Source organism: Talpa occidentalis, unplaced genomic scaffold, assembly GCF_014898055.3.
Source record: "Talpa occidentalis isolate TD23 unplaced genomic scaffold, MPIMG_talOcc4v2.1 talOcc4.2, whole genome shotgun sequence".
NCBI classification, from domain to species: Eukaryota; Metazoa; Chordata; class Mammalia; order Eulipotyphla; family Talpidae; genus Talpa; species Talpa occidentalis.
The window spans coordinates 16,675,122-16,695,207 of NW_023602073.1; the positions used below are offsets into that span (position 1 = coordinate 16,675,122).

Sequence of the window (20,086 nt, forward strand, 5' to 3'; positions counted from 1 at the left end):
AAATATGGTGCATCCCATCATTTTTTGCCATTGCACAGAGTCAGTTCTCTGGTTATGCCTACACTCAAATGGAAGGAATTGTACAAGGCTAGGAAGATGAGGAGGGAGGGATCATGCCAACAACTGGGAGTTGTTGGGCCAACACAAAGGCCCTTCTTTGTGGCCACTATGAATTGTACTCATCCGATTCTACTTAAAGTCTTTATTAGTCCTACCTGCTCTAGGACTTTCTATGTATTGATTCAAGGTTATGGAAGACACTGTTGGGGGTGGGCACATAATTTAGAATATTTGCACTGTTTGCCATCATAACCTTAAAAATATTCTAAACTTTTATTTTGGACCCAAGGGTTTCAGATAAATTATGAACCTGTTAGTGATTCCCCTCCCTTGTACTGACAAGTGAATACTACCAGCAATTTAAAATAGAGTATCTCTGTGTTTGATCCAATAAAGACATATGGAAGGGAAAAGCAGGGATTGTTGTAACTTGTGTTCAGATTTCACTGAGCTGATTTTTCTACTGTTACCTTTTACACAAGACATTATATTATTGTTCAGTGTATTTCTCATTTCTGAAATGAGCTTATGTCATCACTAAAGAATTCTTTATATTTTAAAAGCCCTAGTATTAAGGCATTTCTTACTACGTAATTGTTATAAATAACCTGTAATCTATTAAACGGCATTTGTGGAGACACAAAAGCCCAGGTCACCTACGTGTCCTTCACTGTGAAGAATTGTGTCTACTTTATCTCTGCCTCTAGTCATGACTTGGAGCTCTTCAGGAAGAGCCAAGGCCTCAGCCCCCACAGCCAAGAGGATGAGGAGGAAAGCCACATGCCCCATTTGCCATCAGCTGATGATGGAGCCCGTGAGCTACTGTGGGCAGAGCTGCAGCTGTGAGCACACAGAGGGCTGCTTTGAGGAGCAGCAAGAGAAATCATGGTGGAGCAGGTACTCTCCTCCATGTCAGGCTGATTTGGAGAGCGAGAGTGATCGAGGTATAAATCAAGGTCTCATTGAAACCCACCTGAAGATGGAGCGTGAGAGGCTGTGTGAGGAACATGGGGAGCAGCTCCACCTGTTCTGTCAGGACGACAGGCACCTCATCTGTTGGAGCTTTGAGTGCTCCTCCCAGCACAGAGGACAAAAACATCTTGTGAAGGATATATGTTCAGGCTACAAGGTAAGTGAGTGCCCTGGACTCCTGCAGCAGCAACCCCCTAAGGTTGAATTCCCAGATCTATGGTAATTTAGGTCGATACCAAAGATTGTGCCCAAATTAAAACTTTCATCCTCTGTTTCTTGTGAAAATTAGTTCATGTTGGTTCCCCAATAATCCTCTGGTTCATATGAACTTTCATATGATGGGGAGAGTCTCGTCTCTATTTAATCTTGCTGTGATGCCCCCTGCCCTAGAATACAGTTGTCCAAACACACTCCGGGCTATTTTATCTTCACATGTGTGTAACATTAGAGAAACCACAATGTGCAAGGTCATGTGATAGATTCCCACAACAGGCACAGAGACCACCAGATTTTATTTCTCCTGCAGTCTGCGAGGATAAACCAATCACCAAAAGAAAACTACCTGGAATTCCTTCATGTGGGTTTGAGCCCCCCCAATTTGGGAGTGAATCTGGTGAACTTCCTGGAAGAGAGCCCTGATGGACACAGATAACTTTCCATATAGAGAAGGTGGAGAAAGGCTTCTTTTAGGTGTTTACTGTCTTGTTCTATGTGCAGTGTTTCCTGGTGAGGCTGTAGAAGGCCATATAGCTCCTCCTGAGGGTCAGCACATGAAGCTCTAAGCTGATAATCATAGCCCTTGGGTAGTCCTTCACCAGCCTCCCATTCTTCAGCAGACATGATGGCAGCCATCCTGCCACATGCTCTGGGAATAAGGGTCAACTGAACACAGCACACAGTACTCGGGGCGCTTATACTAAAGTGTAAGGATTCAACAATATTTCCAGTCATTCTAGTCTCTTGGAAGGCAGGGATACCTCTCAGGAGCCTGATGAATCTGTCATCTTAACTACGCTTTGTTCTTCACCCAGTTTGTTCAGGAGGCTTTGGAAAAAGAGAGAGACCGGGTAACAGAGTCTGAGAGTCAGAAGTTGAAGTCTAGAGAACAGTCAAGACAATGGAAGGTAAGAGTTTGAGTCTTTTCCAGGCTAGAACATACACAGAGTGGGTGCTTGGGCAGAACATATACTTCATGGTTTATTGTCACCAGCCCATGAGAAATAGATGACAGCCCAAGAAATATGCTTTTTTTTTATGTCCCTAATGTGTATGAGAATTTCTCTATATCCTTTCAGCCTTATAACAGTGATTGGTTAGGATGCCCAGCCCCTCAGCCCCTAGAGACAGAATTTGGATCTTTCTCACATGGAACATCCTAGACTGGCTTTCATATTATAAATACCTCACATTCAAGAACTGAAATGTTAACTAACTTCATGACTTGAAGACCTCAAACATGGCACTTTGACATTTTTACCACCATACAGGGTTTGCATTTGCCCCCCACACTGCCTCCCCCAGTTCCACAAATCATTAATTGCAGGCAGTGAGAACAGGGTCCCTCCAGGTGAGCTCATGTTCCTGCTGCTCATGAAGCTGGTGATGAGGACAGAGCTGCTGCAGCTCATGCGCACTGGGGGTCTCTGAGACTTTCCATAGCTGCCCCTCTCCTGGGAAGAGAACTCATCTTTTAGCAAAAGTTTGAGGTCATCCCTCAGTTGGCAGTTAGTGCTACAAACTATTTAGTTATCCTGCCTCTCTCAGGTTTCTTCCAGTCACTGCACTAATCTCATGTGTGTGGGTGTTAAAGTTAACACTCAAGGGACAGTCACACTTCCCTCCTTTTAGGGTGTTGTGTAGGGGGGGGAATGTCCATTGTTACAAACATGAAGGGAAATCACATCAATGCCAGAGTTAGAGCTGCTCTCTCCTCCTCCACAAATGTTCCAATTCATCCTGATCAGTGACCTTGACTACAGTATCTCAGTCACTGCCACACTATGTGGCCTGATAGTGTAGCAATGGATGTTGCAGTTCTGTATCTGCCAAATTAAAGCTAGTCCCACCTGATGATCAGATTGGTTTCTGCTGAACATAAGCTCACGAATGGTAAATGGACCCTTGCTGGGTGGATGCTTATTGCTGGTAACTATGATCACATTCTGAGACCCAGACCTCTGAGTACAGGAGAGTCACCTACCAACCTTGCTTGGTGATGTTCATCCAAAGCCTCCCTTCACACACTCTGTCAGGAATGGAGATTTACACATCCCTGTACCTGGTGAGGACCAGGTGGGAGAGGGAACAAAGATGATGTTTAGTGGGTTGGGTTTCATGTCAGAAGGATGAACGATTTGTGCAGATGGAGAGTGGAGATGGGGGCACCACAGTGAGAAGATGATGCCAATAATCAGAACATGTTGTTGGGAGAGTGGTCGTTGGAAGAAACTTTTGAGACTGCATCTCAGATAATACCTGTGTTTACTTAGTATTTGACTGTGGCTCTAGTTCCACAATGAAATGATCTAGCATCTGTTCTTTGTTCTCTTGTATCTGGACTGAAGAAGAAAATTACTCTGGTGGCCATAGAGAATTATGATGGCCTCTCCCACATCTAAGTGCCTGCCTCCCAGTTGATCCAGTAGCAGTAAACGTTGGACATTTCTCCTCCTCAGAGGGTCATGTGAAGAGTGTTCATAGCTGAACAGATTTTCTGTGTGTGTGTGATGGGGTGTAGGGGAGAGTATTAAAATAAACAAATCACAAAATATGTCATGCTCCCCATCTCACACATTGTCATTACTGGCATCAGCCTCACACTGTGGAGCCCCATCTCCACTCTCCATCTGCATGACAGGTTCCTCCTCCCACCCTGGAACTCTCCCCAGTAAACAGTGTCCCTGTGTCCCTCCTGCCACCTGGTCCCCCCATCCCACATTCTGTTTTTAAATCCTGGTAAGGTCATGAAAATACTGTCCTTTTGTCTCTGACTGAAGTGTCTCCCTGGCCCATCCATGCTGTAACACAGCAGAGTTTCCTGTCTTTAAGGGTGACTGTTGTGGCAGATTGTCATGAGGGAGCAGGAGCACTCAGAGAGGAGGAGGGACATTCTTTATTTATGCTGGTGGCTTCACACCCACAACTGGGAAGAGATCTCTCTGCAAAATGAGCCAAGCAACTAGTGTACAGAGTATTTATTGAGTAAAGCAAGGGACACAGCAGCTGGGGACACCTCAGGGCACGTGTGGCCTTGAGGGCGCTTATCCATTGTTCCCTGAAAGTCTGTCTCCAGGCTTTCTCCCAATGTCAACTCAGCCACAGTCAGCCTGATATTTTCTACTTTATTTCTCCCTTTTTCATTTTTATTCCGTCAGATCTATGGTGCACAGATCTCAGGCTGCAGCCTTTTAAGATAGTTTTATTTTTTAGTGTTTCAGCGTGTGAGAGAAGCTACAGTCAGTCACCAGGCACTGCCCAGTGTACTGTTTTTGTTTCGTCCTCCTGGACTTTCCAACCTCCCCTCTGGTGTATGTGTGGGTTAGCCCTTAGAATTCACTGTCCTTGTCTCAGAAGCCTCTTTGACTCTCCTGAAGTCCCTGCCTGCACTGTCCCTGAAGCTGCCTGCTTAACCCTAAATTGCCCTGGGACTCAGTACCCCTTCTATGGATCGAGCCCCTCACTACTATTATTACTGAGGGCATCTATCTAAACAGTAACTGCTTCCTGCTGGAAATGGGTGACGCAGACATGTAGTCAGGGCTGCACTGCCGGGCGGCGATCTAAGGGCCATGGGAGGAAGGAGGGTGGAGGCATCCTGTCAGGCTCCCCGTCTGAAGGACCATGTGAAGTCTTCTGGCTTTGAGGCAATGGGAGATGATTCTTAAGGGTGTTGTGGATGCAAGGCCCAAACAATAAAATCATAAGGGAAATTAGTGAGGGAATCAGAAACAAGAGCAAGGAGGACAGATTTTTGTTTCCCATAATGGCCACGATTGATTGTAGCCAACTAGGCCCTTTCCCACCTGCAAGGCCGTCTATTAATACAGATATATTTTAATAACTTCAGGTTTTCTTTTATCTCCCTAGAAGTGTGAAAGTGTCCTGCCTCAGGCTAGTCATCAGGAGGCCAGTCTAAGGAAAATGGAGCAAGGCAGAGTAAGTGACCCCTCATTCACCAAGAGGGTGATTTTTTTTTTTTGGTCTGCCACTCTAGGGTCACCTGAGGATTGTCTCACCTCTGGGCTTCTTTAGAAAACATTTTCTTCTCCTGTAGCTGGTTCTTCATAGTCAGAGGCAGCTGATGGTCAAGCCTGTCCTCCCATCTTTTCTGTGGTTTGGGCTGCCCCCCTGTCTCTCTCAGAGTGAAACAGTCCCTCTTGTAGTGCCCTGTGCAGGGGCACTGAGGACAAGGCGTGGGGGTGGCTTCTTCAGACACTACTGGCTGAGATGCCCCAGCTTGTGGCAGTAGAATCAGGCTGGCAGCCCACAAACTGGCTGAGGTCCTGAAGCCTGGGATGTTGGGCCCTTGGGAGATTCTTAAGTGGCAGGGGGCTGGCAGTGCCAACTACTGTATACTGAGCCCTTCTCTTGTCCTTCTCCCTTTTTTCTTTTTTTTCTCTGTTTTTCCTCAGCCTGACTAGTCTCCCTGTCAATGTAGGTCTTCAAGGCCATGTCCCATCTCTGGAGCTAATGAAATAAACTGCTAGAATCACTTGTCCTTTTATAGTTTCTAGTGAGTCACTGCAGCACATACACATTTGTTTTCCCTAGGATTCCTCTCTCACACCTAAACACTTTGCTTTATTACTTTTCTTTAACACTTGCTTTTGCTTTTTTTTTTACTTTTTCTTTCTTTCTTAGAACACTACATTTTAACACACTTTCTTTGCTTTCTAAAAAATTTCCTTCCTTTCTCAGACCTACTTGCTTTTGATTTTTTAGTTTTTCTTTCTTTGGCCTTTTTATCACTTTCTTCAAATTTCTTTTCTACCACCTCTCTCAGACCTTCAGCACTTGCTTTTGCTTTCCTAAAACACTCGCTCTCTTTTAAACCTTTAACACTTGCCTTTACCTTCTTACTTTTTCTAAGATCCCTCTTTCAGGCTTTTATAATACCCATATTTAATACCTTTTTTTTTTCCTTTTAAACACATGTTACTTTACTTTCATTGAGGAATATGACATGCTCTGTTTTTAGTAAACCATTGCAATAGCCATGATATTATGATCTCTTCGAAGTAGATGACTTAGATGTAAACACATATTTTAAAAAAGAACAATTTTCTTTTTTTATAGTAAATTTCATCTCAGTCTCATGTGCACAGAACTCTCATTGTCCAGCTCTCTCCTGAGAGAGAGATGCCTCGAGGTACCTGGTACAACCACCAGTTGTTGGGCAGCCACGTGTATGAGAACTTCCTCTCTTCTTTGTTGATAGCTCGCTTGCTCCAGAGGCCTCCCTGGGCCTTTTTCTGAGGCATGAGGGATCGACCCCAGAAACATTAATTGCACAGGTTATTTTAGTTGCCACTCAGTCCCACTGAAAGGTTTCAAAGTCACCTGACTTGCTCCACCTTCACGGGTCACCTGCCTCCACTGCAGTGGCCCATTCTCATGAGCTGTGTGTGGATTCCTCAATAAGAAAAGGCCTGTATGATAACTGATTTAATATAGACTCCTCTGAAGGCAGGCAGGTCCCTGAAAGAACGTCTTGCAGGGGGAGCACAGGGTCTCCCGGCCTCCTCCTCAGGCCGCCCACATGCTGCTGCGATCACAGTCACAATGAGCAGGTTACTGGGCTCTGGGAGGACCAACTTGCTGCTGTGCTCTGGGCCCTTGTGGGTAGGGGTGGGACTCATCATCGGGACGTCTATCAGCATCCAGGTGGGATTCCCTGCTTTCCTTGTTGGATGGGGGATTTACAGAGAACAACCCTCATGCCAAGCCCCATAACATGGGTATTCCGAACTCACCTTTTGTTCTTGTGTCTCTGTAGGATGAAACATACACCTTGACCAGGTAAGCGCTATCTTTATTTGGAGGGAAGGGGTATGAGTACATAGAGCTCACGAGATGTCCCATTGAAGAAATCTGTCCCTTCTGAGTCTAGGAGTTCAGTCCCAGAGTCCGCGTCTTCGGAGCCTCACACTGACTGTAAAGATTCTGAGCTCCACTGTGATGAGAGGAAAAGATTAAAGACCGACGAAGGTATGGAAAGTCAAGAATTCTTCAGTGCTGGGTATGGAAGTTAACTTTAGTGTTAACCACATTCACCTCCTACCCCTGGACAGGCTGACAGATAGACAGACAGTTTGTTTAGTTGTTTCAGGGGAAGATTCAGGATGCTCCAGTACTTCCTCAGGAACACAGAATCCTGAGGATATGTGGGGACTCTCAGATGCCTGCTCGCCCATTGATTAACTTTGCCCCCCAAGAGAATCAATTCCTTCATTCCTATTTCCCTTTTACCATTTGCCATAAAAATTAAGTACAGCAATCTCTGTAAAGAGCTTAGTACAGTAACTGCGCCATAAAATTTACTCTTAATATTTATTTCAGTAAGTGTAAGAACAATGTAAGAAGTGTAGATGATGCAAATAGTTTTAGGACCTTGGCTCAAATGACATAATCAAATCCTACATCCACTACAGATTTCAGAGACTCTAAAAAGCTAAATGTTTCCCTTTTTTTCATTCTCTGCTATATTAGCTCCAACCAGAAATTATTTGCTGGCTTTTTCAGTTATATGTTGCTCTAGAACACTTTAGTGGCTTAAAGCTAAAGACACATTTTCTGAAAGAATCATGTGTGGGAAATCTGGGCACAGCTCAGGTGTGATTATAAAGAGCAATTATGGTGCTGGCTGGGCTGCGTGTCATCTGGTGACTCAGGTAGGGAATAATCCTCTCCCCATCTTCTTCCAATTGTTGGCAGAATTCCTGTTTTTGTGGGTGTAGGACTTAGGGCCTGACTCTTGTTACCTGAGAGCTGCCTCCGCTTCTGGAAGCCACCACTCATCACCTGGCACATGGGCCTTCCCCCTGGCCTGTTATTTCTTTAAAGTGAGCTGAGCTGAGGAGACCATCTTTAAATTAAGTCATCTGTAATATGGGGTCCTACATAAGGAAACATGACCATTGAGGCGCATCCCATCATGTTTGCCATTGCTCAGAGGCAATTCTCAGGTTATGCCCACACTCAAATGGAAGGAATTTTACAAGGCTGGGAAAATGAGGGGTCAGGGATCATGCAAACACCTTGGAGATGCCCTCATTTTGATCACCCCTGAATTGCACTTATCTGACTCTACTTAACATCTTCATTAGTCCTACTTGCTGCAGAACTGTGGATGTATTGATGCAAGGCTATGGCAGACCCTGCTGAGGGTGGGCACATATTTTAGAGTATTTGTACATTATATGATAACCTCATAAATATTCTGAATTCTTATATTTGGCCCCGGGTATTTCAGATAAAGGATTATCAACCTGTAAGTGATTCATCTCACCTGTTCTGACAAGTGAATACCTCCAGCTATTTAAAATAGAGTATCTCTGAGTTTGATTCAATAAAGACACATGGAAGGGAAACCAGAAATTGATGTAACTCAACGTTCCAATTTTACTGAGTCTATTTATCTACTGTTATCTTTTACACAAGACATTACATTATGGTTCAGTGTATTTGAGTTTATGTTGCCCCTAAAAAAATATTTTTCTTTTAAAGCCCTCATTATTAAGATATTTCTTACTATGTAATTTTTAGAAATAAACTGTAGTCTATTAAATGGTATTCATGGAGGCACAAAGGCCCAGGTCACTTGTGTGTCCTTCACTGTGAAGAAATGTGTCTACTTCATCTCTGCCTCTAGCCATGATTTGGAGCGTTTCAGGAGGAGCCACGGCCTCAGCACCCGCAGCCAAGAGGATGAGGATGGAAGCCATGTTCCCAGTCTACCAGCAGCTGATGACGGAGCCTTTGAGCTTCTCCTGTGGGCATAGCTGCTGCCGTGGGTCCGGAGAGGGTAGTGTTGAGGAGCAACAAGAGGAATCATTGTGGAGCTCGGACAGTCCTTCATGTCAGGCAGCAAGTCAGATGGAGAGTGTCCGGAATGTAAATCAAGACTCCAGTGAAACCCTCGGGGAGCCAGAGCATGAGTGGCCATGTGAGGAACACGGAGAACAGCTCCCCCTGTCTCCGTCCTTTCATGATTCTAGGAGTTCGACTCTGCTGCCTCTGATTACCTGGCTGTCATGTTTGAGCACATCGCCCTCCCCTAGTCCTTTGTGTGAGGCAGCACGTGAACAGGAGTGTGTCCCGCTTGCAGAAGAAGCCAGGGCACCCTTAGGGGAGATGGAGCATGAGAGGCTGTGTGATGAACACAGGGAGCAGCCCCGCCTGTTCTGTGAGGGTGATGGGCAGCACAGAGGACACAACCATGTTCTTGTCAAAGAAGCCAGTACAGGCTACAAGGTAAGTGAGCATCCTGGACTCCTTTAAGCACCCCCTTTAAGACTGAACTCCCAGTTCTAAGCTTATTTTGGCTGAAATCTGAGATTGTGATCTAAAGTAAAACCATCCTCATTTCATTCTTGTGAAAATTAGTACATGTTAGTTCCCCCAAACACATGACCGCAGTCTTCTCTAAGGAAAGGCCTATGTGATCAGTGATTTAAGGTAGACTCATCTGAAGGCAGGCAGGTCCCTGAAAGAACGTCCTGCAGGGGGAGCACAGGGTCTCCCAGCCTCCTCCTCAAGCCCCCTCCACGCTGCTGTGATCACAGTCAGCGAACAGGTTATTGGGCTCTGGGAGGATCAACTTGCTACGGTTCTCTGGGCCCTCAGGGTGGGGATGGGACTCATGAGACCTGGGCTCCCATCAGCATCCAGGTGGGACTCACTGCTTTCCTTGTTGGATGGAGGGTTTACAGAGACACCCCTCATGCCCAGCCCCATGACATGGGGATTCCCTAACTCTCCTTTTGTCCTTGTGTCTCTGTAGGACGAGCCAGACACCTTGACCAGGTAAGTGCTATCTTTATTTGGAGGGAAGGGGTCTGAGTACATATAGCTCACAGGATGTCCCGCTGAAGAACTCCGTCCTCTTCTGAGTCTAGGAGTTTAGTTCCAGAGTCCGTGTCTTCGGAACCACACACTGACTGCAATGATTCTGAGCTCCACTGTGATGAGAGGAAAAGATTAAAGAGCAACGAAGGTATGGAAAGTCAAGAATTCTTCAGTGCTGGGCATGGAAGTTAACTTCAGTGTTAACCATGTTTACAACCTACCCCTGGACAAGCTGAGAGACAGGTTTTTTAGTTGCCCCCATGCTTTCTCAGGGACACACGATCCTGGGGACCTCTGGGGACTCTTCAGATGCCTGCTCACCCATTGATTAACTATGTCCCCCACGTGAATCATTTCCTTGATTCTAGTTTCCCTTTTAATGGTTGTATAAAAGAGTGCATCAACCTTTGTAAGGAGCTTGGTACAGTAATTGGGCCATAAAGTTTACTGTCACTATTTCAGTAAGTGTGAGAACAATGCAAGAAAGGTCAGTTGATGCAAATAGTTTTAGGACCTTGGCTAAATGACATTTTCATATCCCTCATCCACAATTACAGAGTTCTAAGGCTCTAAGAAGTTCAATGTTTACCCCTAACTAATTTCTTGGCTAAAAATTAGCCCAAACCAGAAATTATTTGCTGGCTTATTCAGTTATAGGTTGCTGCAAAACTCTTTAGTGGCTTACACCTAAAGACACACATTTTCTGAGGGAATCACATGTGGGAAATTTGGGCACAACTCAGATGTCACAGGGAGCAGTTATGATGCTGGCTAGTCTGCTTGTCATCTACAGACTAATGTGGGGAATAATCCTCTTCCAATTGTTGGCTGAATTAATTTCTTTGTGGGTAGATGTCATAGGTCCATTTTTGTCACTTGAGAGCTCCCTCGGCTTCTGGAAGCCACCACTCATCAAATAGCACATGGGCCTTCCATATGGCCATTTATTTCTTTAAAGTGATGTGCAGGGGCTCACTGGTGGCACAGTGGGTTGAGTGCAGTGCTGTGGTGCTGCCCGTGGCCTTTGCAGTGTGAGTTTGATCCCCTGCCGGCCAGGGATCAGCCCACATGGCACAGCAGATGTCTGTTGTCTGCCCGCTGCTCCCCTGAGCAGTGTATTTCAGTACATGTGTCTGTTCTGCTCCCTGCTCTCTGGTGAATCTTCTCACACAACACACCCCTCCCCCACGACTATGGCCTATATCCCACTTCTTAAAAAAAAAAAAATAAAATAAATTGATGAGCAGCAGAGATTGTCTTTAAATTAAGTCAGCTATAATATGGGGTCTGTTGTAAAGAAATATGAGCATAGTGGCACATCCCATCATATTTGCCATTGCTCAGAGTCAATTCTCAGGTTATGCCCACACTCACATGCAAGGAGTTTTACAAGACTGGGAAAATGAGGAAGCAGGGATCATGCAAACACCCTGGAATCACCCACCGTTGTGGCCACCCCTGAACTGTGCTCATCTTGTTAGTCCTACCTGGGGCAGGACTATCAATGTATTTATTCAAGGCTATGGCAGGCCCTGCTGTGGGTGGTTACATAGTTTAGGGGACCTATACATTATGTTACTATAACCTCAAAAATATTTCTAATTTTTATATTTGGCCCCAGGGGTTTCAGATAGGGGATTATCAACTAGTTAGTGATTCCTTTCCCCTGTCCTGATGAGAAAATACCACCAGTTTTTTAAAAATAGAATGAAAATGCACACACTGTGCAAAAATGAAAAATGATATAAGAATTATATAAAATAAAATATTAAAAGAATGTGGGATTTATAGGAAAAAATAAAATATAATAAAATAGAGCATCTCTGATTTTGAACCAGTGAAGATTCATGGAAGGGAAAATCAGGAATTGATGTAACTCCTGTTCAGATTTCACTGAGTTGATTTTTCTACTGTTATTTTTACATAAGATATTACATTATGGTTCAGTGTATTTCTGACATGAGCTTATGTCGCCCCTAAAGAATTCTTTTTATTTTCAAAACCCTCATTATTAAGACATTTTTTACTTAGTGATTGTTATAAACTGTAATCAATTAAATGGTATTGTAGAGGCACAGAGGCGGAGGTCACCTGTGTCCTTCACTGTGAAGAATTGTGTCTACCTCATCTCTGCTTCTAGCCACCATTTGGAGCATTTCAGGAGGAGCCACGGCCTCAAACCCCACAGCCAAGATTTCGAAGGAGGAAGTCATATGCTCCATCTGCCTGGAGCTGATGACAGAGCCCGTGAGCATGGACTGTGGGCACAGCTTCTGCCGCCAGTGTATAGAGAATTGGATTGAGCAGACACCAGGGACGTCACTGCAGAGCACATCACCCTCCCCCTGTCCTTTGTGTAGGGCACCATGTCATAGGGAATATGTGCAAACCAACAAGCAACTGGAAAATGTCATTCAAACTCTCAAGGAGAGAGTGAGTGAGAGGCGATGTGAGGATCACAGGGAGCCGCTCTACTTGTTCTGTGAGTTTACCGGGCAGCTCATCTGCCAGCTCTGTGAGCAGTCCCCCCAGCACAGTGGCCACAACCATGATCTTGTCAATGAGGCGTGTCCAGGCTACAAGGTGAGTGTGCCGCCCGACTCCTGCAGCAGCAACCCTCTAAGTTGAATTCCCAGATCTATGGTTATTTAGGTTGATACCCGAGATTGTGACCCACAAATAAAACTTTAGTCCTTTCGTTCTTCTGAAAATTACTTAATGTTAGTTCCCCAAAATACAAACCAGTGGACCATATGGACTTTCATAGGATGGGGACAGTCTCGTCCCTATTCACTCTTGCTGTGATGCCCCCTGCTGTAGAATACAGTTGTCCAAACACACACTGACCTGTTTTATCTTAATGTGTGTAACATTAGAGAAACTTGATGTGCAAAGTCATGTGACAGATTCTCAACACAGGTACAGAGATCACCAGATTTCATTTCTCCTGCAATCTGTGAGGCTCACACAATCAGCAAAAGAAAACTCCCTGGAGTTCCTTCCTGTGGGTTTAGACCCTACTAATTTGGGAGTGAATCCCGGGAGCTTCCCAGAGAGTCCTGATGGACACAGACAACTTTCCACATGGAGGAGGTGGAGAAAGCCTCCTTTTAGATGGTTACTGTCTTGTTCTGAGTGCAGCGTTTCCTGGCGAGGCTCTAGAGGTCCATATAGCTTTGTCTGAGGGTCAGCACATGAGGCTTAAGGATTCAAATATATTTCATGTCATTCTAGTCTCTTGAGGCAGGGATTCCTATCAGCTGCCTGATGAATCTGTCATGTTAACTACACTCGCTTTCTTCACCCAATTTTGATCAGGAGCGTTTGGAAACAGAGCAACTCTGGAAAAGAGAGTTGGCGCATCAAAGACAAGAAAGAGAATTGCGGGTAAGAAGTTGAGTCTTTTCCATGCTAGAACATACATGGAGGATGTAGATGGGCAGAGCATAAACTTGATGGTTTAATCTCACTAGCCCATGAGAAATAGATGACAGCTAAAGAATATGCTTTCTTTTTATGTCCCTTGTGTCTATGAGAATTTCTCTGTATCTTTCCAGCATTATAATACTAATTGGTTAGGATGCCAGTACCTCAGCCCATAGAGAGAGAATTTTGATCTTTCTTACATAGAACATCGGAGATTGGGTTTCACATTCTAAATACCTCAGAATATAGAACTGAAATGTTAAATAACTTCATGACTTAAGACCTCAAACATAGCGCTTTCACACATTCACCACCGTACAGGGTTTGCATTTGCCTCCCACACTGCCTCCCCCATGATCCACAACCCAATCCTTGCGAGCAGTGAGAACAGGGTCCTCCAGGTGAGCTCATGTCCCTCCCACTCATGAGGCTGGCGATGAGAACAGAGCTGCTGCAGCTCATTCCCACTGGGGGGTCTCAGACTTCCCATAGCTGCTCCTCTAGCATTTAGAGAAAGATTGAGGTCATCCCTCAGTTGGCAGGCAGTTTTACAGACTATTTAGTCATCCTCCTCTCTCAGGGGTGTCTTCCAGCCTCTGCACTAATCCCTTGTGTGTGGATGTTAAAGTTCACACTCAAAGGACAGTCACATGTCCCTCATTTTAGGATCTTGGGTAGTGGGAAGAACCTCCATTGTTACAAACGTGAAGGGAAAATATACCAATGACACAGGTCAAGCTGTTCTCTTTCCTCCACAAACGTTCCAGTTCTGTATCTGCCTAGTATAAGGGTGTCCCACCAGATTTTTAGTTTGTTTTCTTTTTTTTTTTATAGAGGCATTTTTTATTTATTTATTTATTTGTTTGTTTGTTTGTTTTGTTTATACAAGCACTGGGTACAGTCAGAAGCGCGGGAGGGTGAGAGAATTCCCCAGAGCCAGAGGGGGGGGCAGAGCAGGCAGAAGGACAGAAGGACACTGCTGAGGGGAGTAGCGGGCGGCAGGAGAGGTCTGCGTGCCATGTGGGACCCTCCTCCGGAGGCCGGGGAGCAGCCGGGGATTGAACCGGCGTGGCAGAGGCTGCGGGCAGCTTCGCAACCCAGCGCTCAACCGCTGCGCCACCAGGGAGGCCCAAGATTTTTAGTTTGTTTTCTACTGGTCGTAAACTCGCGGATGATAAATGAACTCTGGCGGGGTGAATACTTTTTGCTGGTAACTATGATGAGATTCTGTGACCCAGATCTCCCTTCTGAGTACAGAGGAGTCACCTACCAGCCTTGCTTGGTGATGTTTCTCAAAAGCCTTCCTTTCACACACTCCCTCAGAAATGTACATGTCCCTGTATCTGGTGGGGACCAGGTGGGAGAAGGAACAAAGCTGATGGTGTTCAGTGGTTTGGGTTTCAGTTGGAAGGATGAACTATTTGCACCAATGGAGAGTGGAGATGGGGCTCCACAACATGAAGATGATGACAATAAAGAGAATTGTGGCAGCCTCCCAGTTAGATTAGGCAGCGCTAAGCTTCTGACATTCCTCCACCTCATGGGACACATGTGAAGAGTGTTTTTGAAGCTGAACAGACTTTTCTGTGTGTATTTGATGGGGGTGTGGGCGAGAGTGTTAAAATAAACCAACCAAAAATGTCTCCATGCTCCTCTTCCTACACATTTTACTTATTGGCATCAGCTTCACAATTGGAGCCCCCATCTCCACTGTCCATCAGCACAACGGGTTCCTCCTCCCAACCTGAAACTCTCCCCAGTAAACAGTGTCCCCGTGTCCCTTCAGCCACCTGGTCCCACAATTCCACATTCTGTTTTAAAAGCAGACTAGGTTAAAAAAGTCATGAAAATACTGTCTTTTGGTCTCTGACCATAGTGACTCCCTGGCTCATCATGCTGTAACACAGCAGAGTTTACTGTTTTATCAAGGGTGACTGTTCTGGCAGATTGTCATGAGGGAAGCAGGCAGCACTCAGAGAGGAGGAGGGAAGCTCTTGATTTATGCTGGTGGCTTCATACCCACAGCCCAGAGGAGATCTCTCTCCAAAATTTGAGCCCGAGCAACTAGGGTACAGAGTATTTATTGAGTAAAGCAAGCGACACAGACAGCCAGGAATGCATGACTCAGGGTGCGTGTGGCCTTGAGGGCGCTTATCCGTTGTTCCCTGAAATTCTCAGTCTAACAGGCTCGGTCCCGACTTCAGCTAATCCACAGTCAGCCTGCCATTTTCCACTTCATTTCCCCCTTTTTAATTTTATTCCATGACATCAATGGTCCTCAGATTTCTGGGTGCAGCCCTGGAAGACATTTTTTTTAGGGTTCCAGTGTGTGTAGAGGAAGCTACAGTAAGTCATAAGGCACTGTCCTGTATACTAGTCCTCCTTGCCTTTTTGACCTCCCATCTAGGAGACACTCAACGTCCCATATATGGGAGGTGGAGAAAGGCTTCTTTTAGATGGTTACTGTCTTGTGCTGTGCACAGCATTTCCTGGAGAGGCTGTAGAGATCCATATAGCTTTGTCGAGGGGGTCAGCACATGAAGCTCAAGAAGCCAGTGGTCATCGTCCTTGGGCAGGTTAGTTACCCCTTCCGCAGCCTCCGATTCTACAGCAGACATGATGGCAGCCATCCTGCCATGTACTCTGGGAATAAGGGGTCACCTGTATCACTGCACATGGTCCTCTGGGCGCTTATACTGAAAGTGTAAGGATTTAACAATGTTTCATGTTTTTGTATTCTCTTGGAAGATATGGATTCCTCTCAGGAACCTGATGACTCTGTCATCTAATTATGCTTTCTTTCTACACCCAACTTTAATTAGGAAGACATCACGGTCATTGTGACAGAACCGAGGGAACAGGAAGAACAGTGTGACAGTCTGAAGTTGAGCACAGGAGAACAAACATGGAAATGTCAGGTAAGAAGTAGAGTCTTTTCCATCCTAGAGAATCCACAGAGGGCAGGTGTGGTTGGGCAGAGCATAAACTTGATGGTTTATTCTCACCAGCCCATGAGAAATAGATGACAGCCAAAGAAGCAACATGCTTTATTTTTATGTCCCTGGTGTCATGAGAATTTCTCTTACATAGAACATCCTAGACTGGGTTTCCCAGTATTAAAACCTCAGTTTCAAGAACTGAAATGTTAAAAAGCTTCATGACTTGACAAGCTGAATCGTAGCACTTTGACCCATTAGCCACAGGACAGCTTTTGCATTTGGCCCCAACACTGCCTCCCCTGCGTTAACAAACCATTCTATGTGAGCAGTGAGAACAGAGTCCCTCCAGGTGAGCTCATGATCCTGCAAGCCATGACACTGGTGATGAGGACAAGCTGCTGCAGCTCAAGTGCACTGGGGGGTCTCTGAGACTTTCCATAGCTGCCCCTCTCCTGGGAAGGGAACCCAGCTTTTAGTCATCCTGCCTCTCAAACGGGTGTTTTCAGCCTCTGCACTAATCCCTCCTGTGTGGGTGTTAAAGTTAACGCTCAAAGGACAGTCACACGTTCCCTCGTGTTAGGGTCTTGGGTGCAGGGAGAACCTCCATTGTTAAATATGACGGGAAACCACGCAAATCCAGGGTTAGATACTCTCTCCCACTCCACAACCGTTCCTATTCATCCTGATCAGGCAGCTTGACCACAATGTCTCAGTCACTGCCACACCAGCTGAGCTGATAGTGTAGCTGTGGAAATTGCAATTTTCTATCTGCAAGTTCAAGTGAATCCCACCAGCAGGTGGTTTGCTTTCTGCTCCTAGTAAACTAACAGATGGTAAACAGACTCTGGCTGGGTGGATGCTTTTGCTGGCAACTATCATCACATTCGACCCAGAGAGCTCCCCTTTGAGTACATGGGAAGCACCAACCAGCCGTGCTTGCTGATGTTCACCAAAGCCTTCCCTTCACACACTCACTCAGGAATGGAGATATTCAAATCCCTGTACCAGGAGGGAGAAGGAACAAAGGTGGTGATGTTCATTGGGTTGGGTGTCAATTAGGAATTCTCATGGTTTGTGCAGAGGGAGAGTGTAGATGGGGGCATCACAATGAGAAGATGATGCTGGTAAAGAGAACATGTAGATGGGAGAATGGTAATTTTGAGAAAAATCTCAGTTAAACCCTTGGCTTACGTAGTATTGGACCTTGGCCCAGATTACATGATGAAATTATCTAGCATCTGTATGGTGTTCTCTTGTATGTTAAATAAAGAAGAAGGAAATTACTCAGGTGACTATCATGAGGTATGATGGCCTCTCCCACATCTAAGTGCATGAGTCTAGCAATTCAGCAGCGGTAAACGTCGGACATTTCTCCACCTCAAATAGGTCATTTGAACAGAGTTCACAGCTGAACAAATTCTGTGTGTGTGTGTGTGATGAGGGTGTAGGGGAGTGTGTTAAATAAAGAAATCACGAATGTTCCTGCTCGCCATCTCACACAATGTCATTCCTGGCATCAGGGTCACACTGTGGAGCCCCCATCTCCACTCTCCATCTGCACAACGGGTTCCTCCTCCCAACCTGAAACTCTCCCCAGTAAACAGTGTCCCCGGGTCCCTCCTGTCACCTGGTCCCCCCATCCCACATTCTGTTTAAATCCTACTAGCTCATGAAAATACTGTCCTTTTCTCTCTGACAGAGGTGTCTCCCCAGCTTGTCCATGCTGTAACACAGCAGAGTTTCCTGTCTTTAAGGGTGACTGTTCTGGCAGATTGTCATGAGGGAGCAGGAGCACTCAGAGAGGAAGGAAGATCTTTATTTACGCTGGCCGCTTCATACCCACAGCCCGGAGGAGATCTCTCTCCACAATCTGAGCCCCAGCAACTAGGGCGCTGAGGACACAAGGCCCAAACAAGAAAATCATAATGAAAATTGGAGAGGGAACCAGAAAAAGGATCAAGGAGGACAGAAGTGGCTTTACTGTAGTTGCAAAGACTGATTGTTTCCTACTAAGCCCTGTCCCACCTATAAGGCCATCTAACAGAGATTTTTTTTTAATGGCTTTGAGTTTTCTTTTACCTCACTAGAAGTGTCAAAGTGTCCTGGCTCAGGCTTGTCATCCGTAGGCCAGTCTAAGGAAAATGGAGCAAGACAGAGTAACTGCCCCTTATTCACCAAGACTGTCATTTATTTTTGTCTGCCCCTTTCAGTTCGCCTGAGGCTTGTCTCACCTCTGTGCTTCTTCAAAAATGTCTTCTTCTCCTGTACCTGGTTCTTCATAGTTAGCGGCAGCTGACGGTCAAGCCTGTCCTCCCTTCTTGGCCTGTGGTTTGGGCTGTCCCCCTGTCTCTGCACGTTTCCCCAGCATACAATGCCGTGGTCCATATGGAGTTCATAGGTTGGGAAGAGTCTCTTCCCTATTCACTCTAACCGTGATGACCCCCTGCTGTAGTATACAGTTTTCCAAATACATGCCAGTCTTTTTTATCTGCACTTGTGTGTAACATTAGAAAAACTACGACATGAAAGGTCGTGTGACAGATTCCCAAAGAGGCACAGAGACCACCAGATTCCATTTCTCCTGTAGTCTGCGAGGTTCACACAATCAGCAAAAGAAAACTTCGTGGAGTTCCTTCATGTGGGTTTAGACCCCACTAATTTGAAAGTGAATCCGGGGAGCTTCCTGGAAGAGAGTCCTGATGGACACAGACAACATTCCACATAAAGGAGGTGGAAAAAGGCTTCTCTCAGATGGTGACTGTCTTGTTCTGCATGTAGCGTTTCCTGGCGAGGCTGTAGAGGTCCATGTAGCTCTGCTTGAGGGTCAGCACATGAGGCCTAAGAATCCGATAGTCATAACCCTCGGGTAGGTTAGTTACCCCTTCCCCAGCCTCCAGTTCTACAGCCTTGTGCCCTGGGAATAACAGGTCACCTGTATCACTGCACACAGTCCTTGGGCACTTATACTGAAAGTGTAAGGATTCAATGTTATTTCATATCATTCTAGTCTCTTGGAAGGCAGGGATTCCTCTCAGGAGCTTGATGAATCTGTCATCTTAACTATGCTTTATTTCTTCACCCAATTTTGATCAGGAGCATTTGGAAAAAGACAACAACCATGTAAAACAGTCTGAGAGTCAGAATTTGAAGTCTGCCAAACAATCAAGAGAATGTCAGGTAAGAAGTTGAGTCTTTTGCATGCTAGAGCATAGACGGAGGGCGTGGTTGGGCAGAGCACAAACTTGTTTGTTTATTCTCACCCACCCATGAGAAATAGATGACAGCCAAAGAGACATGCTTTCTTTTTATGTTCCTAGTGTCTGAAAAGTTCTCTGTATCTTTTCAGCCTTATAATAGTGATTGGATAGCATGCCCAGCCCCTCAGCCGATAGAAACAGTATTTTGGCCTTTCTTGCATAGAACATCCTAAAGCGGGTTTCACATTATAAATACCTCAGATTCAAGAACTGAAATGTTAAATAACTTCATGTCTTGAAGACCTCAAACATACCACTTTGACACATTCATCACCGGAAAGGGTTTGCATTTGCTCCCCATTGCCTCCCCCACATTACAAAAAACATTCTTTGCAAGCAGTTCTCTAAGAACAGTGTTTTCAGTCA

At 45.4% G+C, this 20,086-nt stretch overlaps 1 protein-coding gene across 1 annotated transcript in view; it reads left to right on the forward strand.

Moving 5' to 3' along the window:
* Nucleotides 1-20,086, forward strand: part of LOC119251743 (uncharacterized) — a 62,689-nt gene that overhangs the window by 9,114 nt on the left and 33,489 nt on the right. Inside the window, exons 5-16 of the mRNA XM_037519002.2 lie at nucleotides 768-1,189; nucleotides 2,064-2,156; nucleotides 5,119-5,187; nucleotides 7,028-7,050; nucleotides 7,142-7,239; nucleotides 8,903-9,504; nucleotides 10,034-10,056; nucleotides 10,149-10,246; nucleotides 12,239-12,681; nucleotides 13,417-13,485; nucleotides 16,347-16,442; nucleotides 19,557-19,640. Coding sequence (XP_037374899.2) covers nucleotides 768-1,189; nucleotides 2,064-2,156; nucleotides 5,119-5,187; nucleotides 7,028-7,050; nucleotides 7,142-7,239; nucleotides 8,903-9,504; nucleotides 10,034-10,056; nucleotides 10,149-10,246; nucleotides 12,239-12,681; nucleotides 13,417-13,485; nucleotides 16,347-16,442; nucleotides 19,557-19,640 — 2,120 coding nt within the window. The remainder of the gene's footprint in view (nucleotides 1-767; nucleotides 1,190-2,063; nucleotides 2,157-5,118; nucleotides 5,188-7,027; nucleotides 7,051-7,141; nucleotides 7,240-8,902; nucleotides 9,505-10,033; nucleotides 10,057-10,148; nucleotides 10,247-12,238; nucleotides 12,682-13,416; nucleotides 13,486-16,346; nucleotides 16,443-19,556; nucleotides 19,641-20,086) is intronic.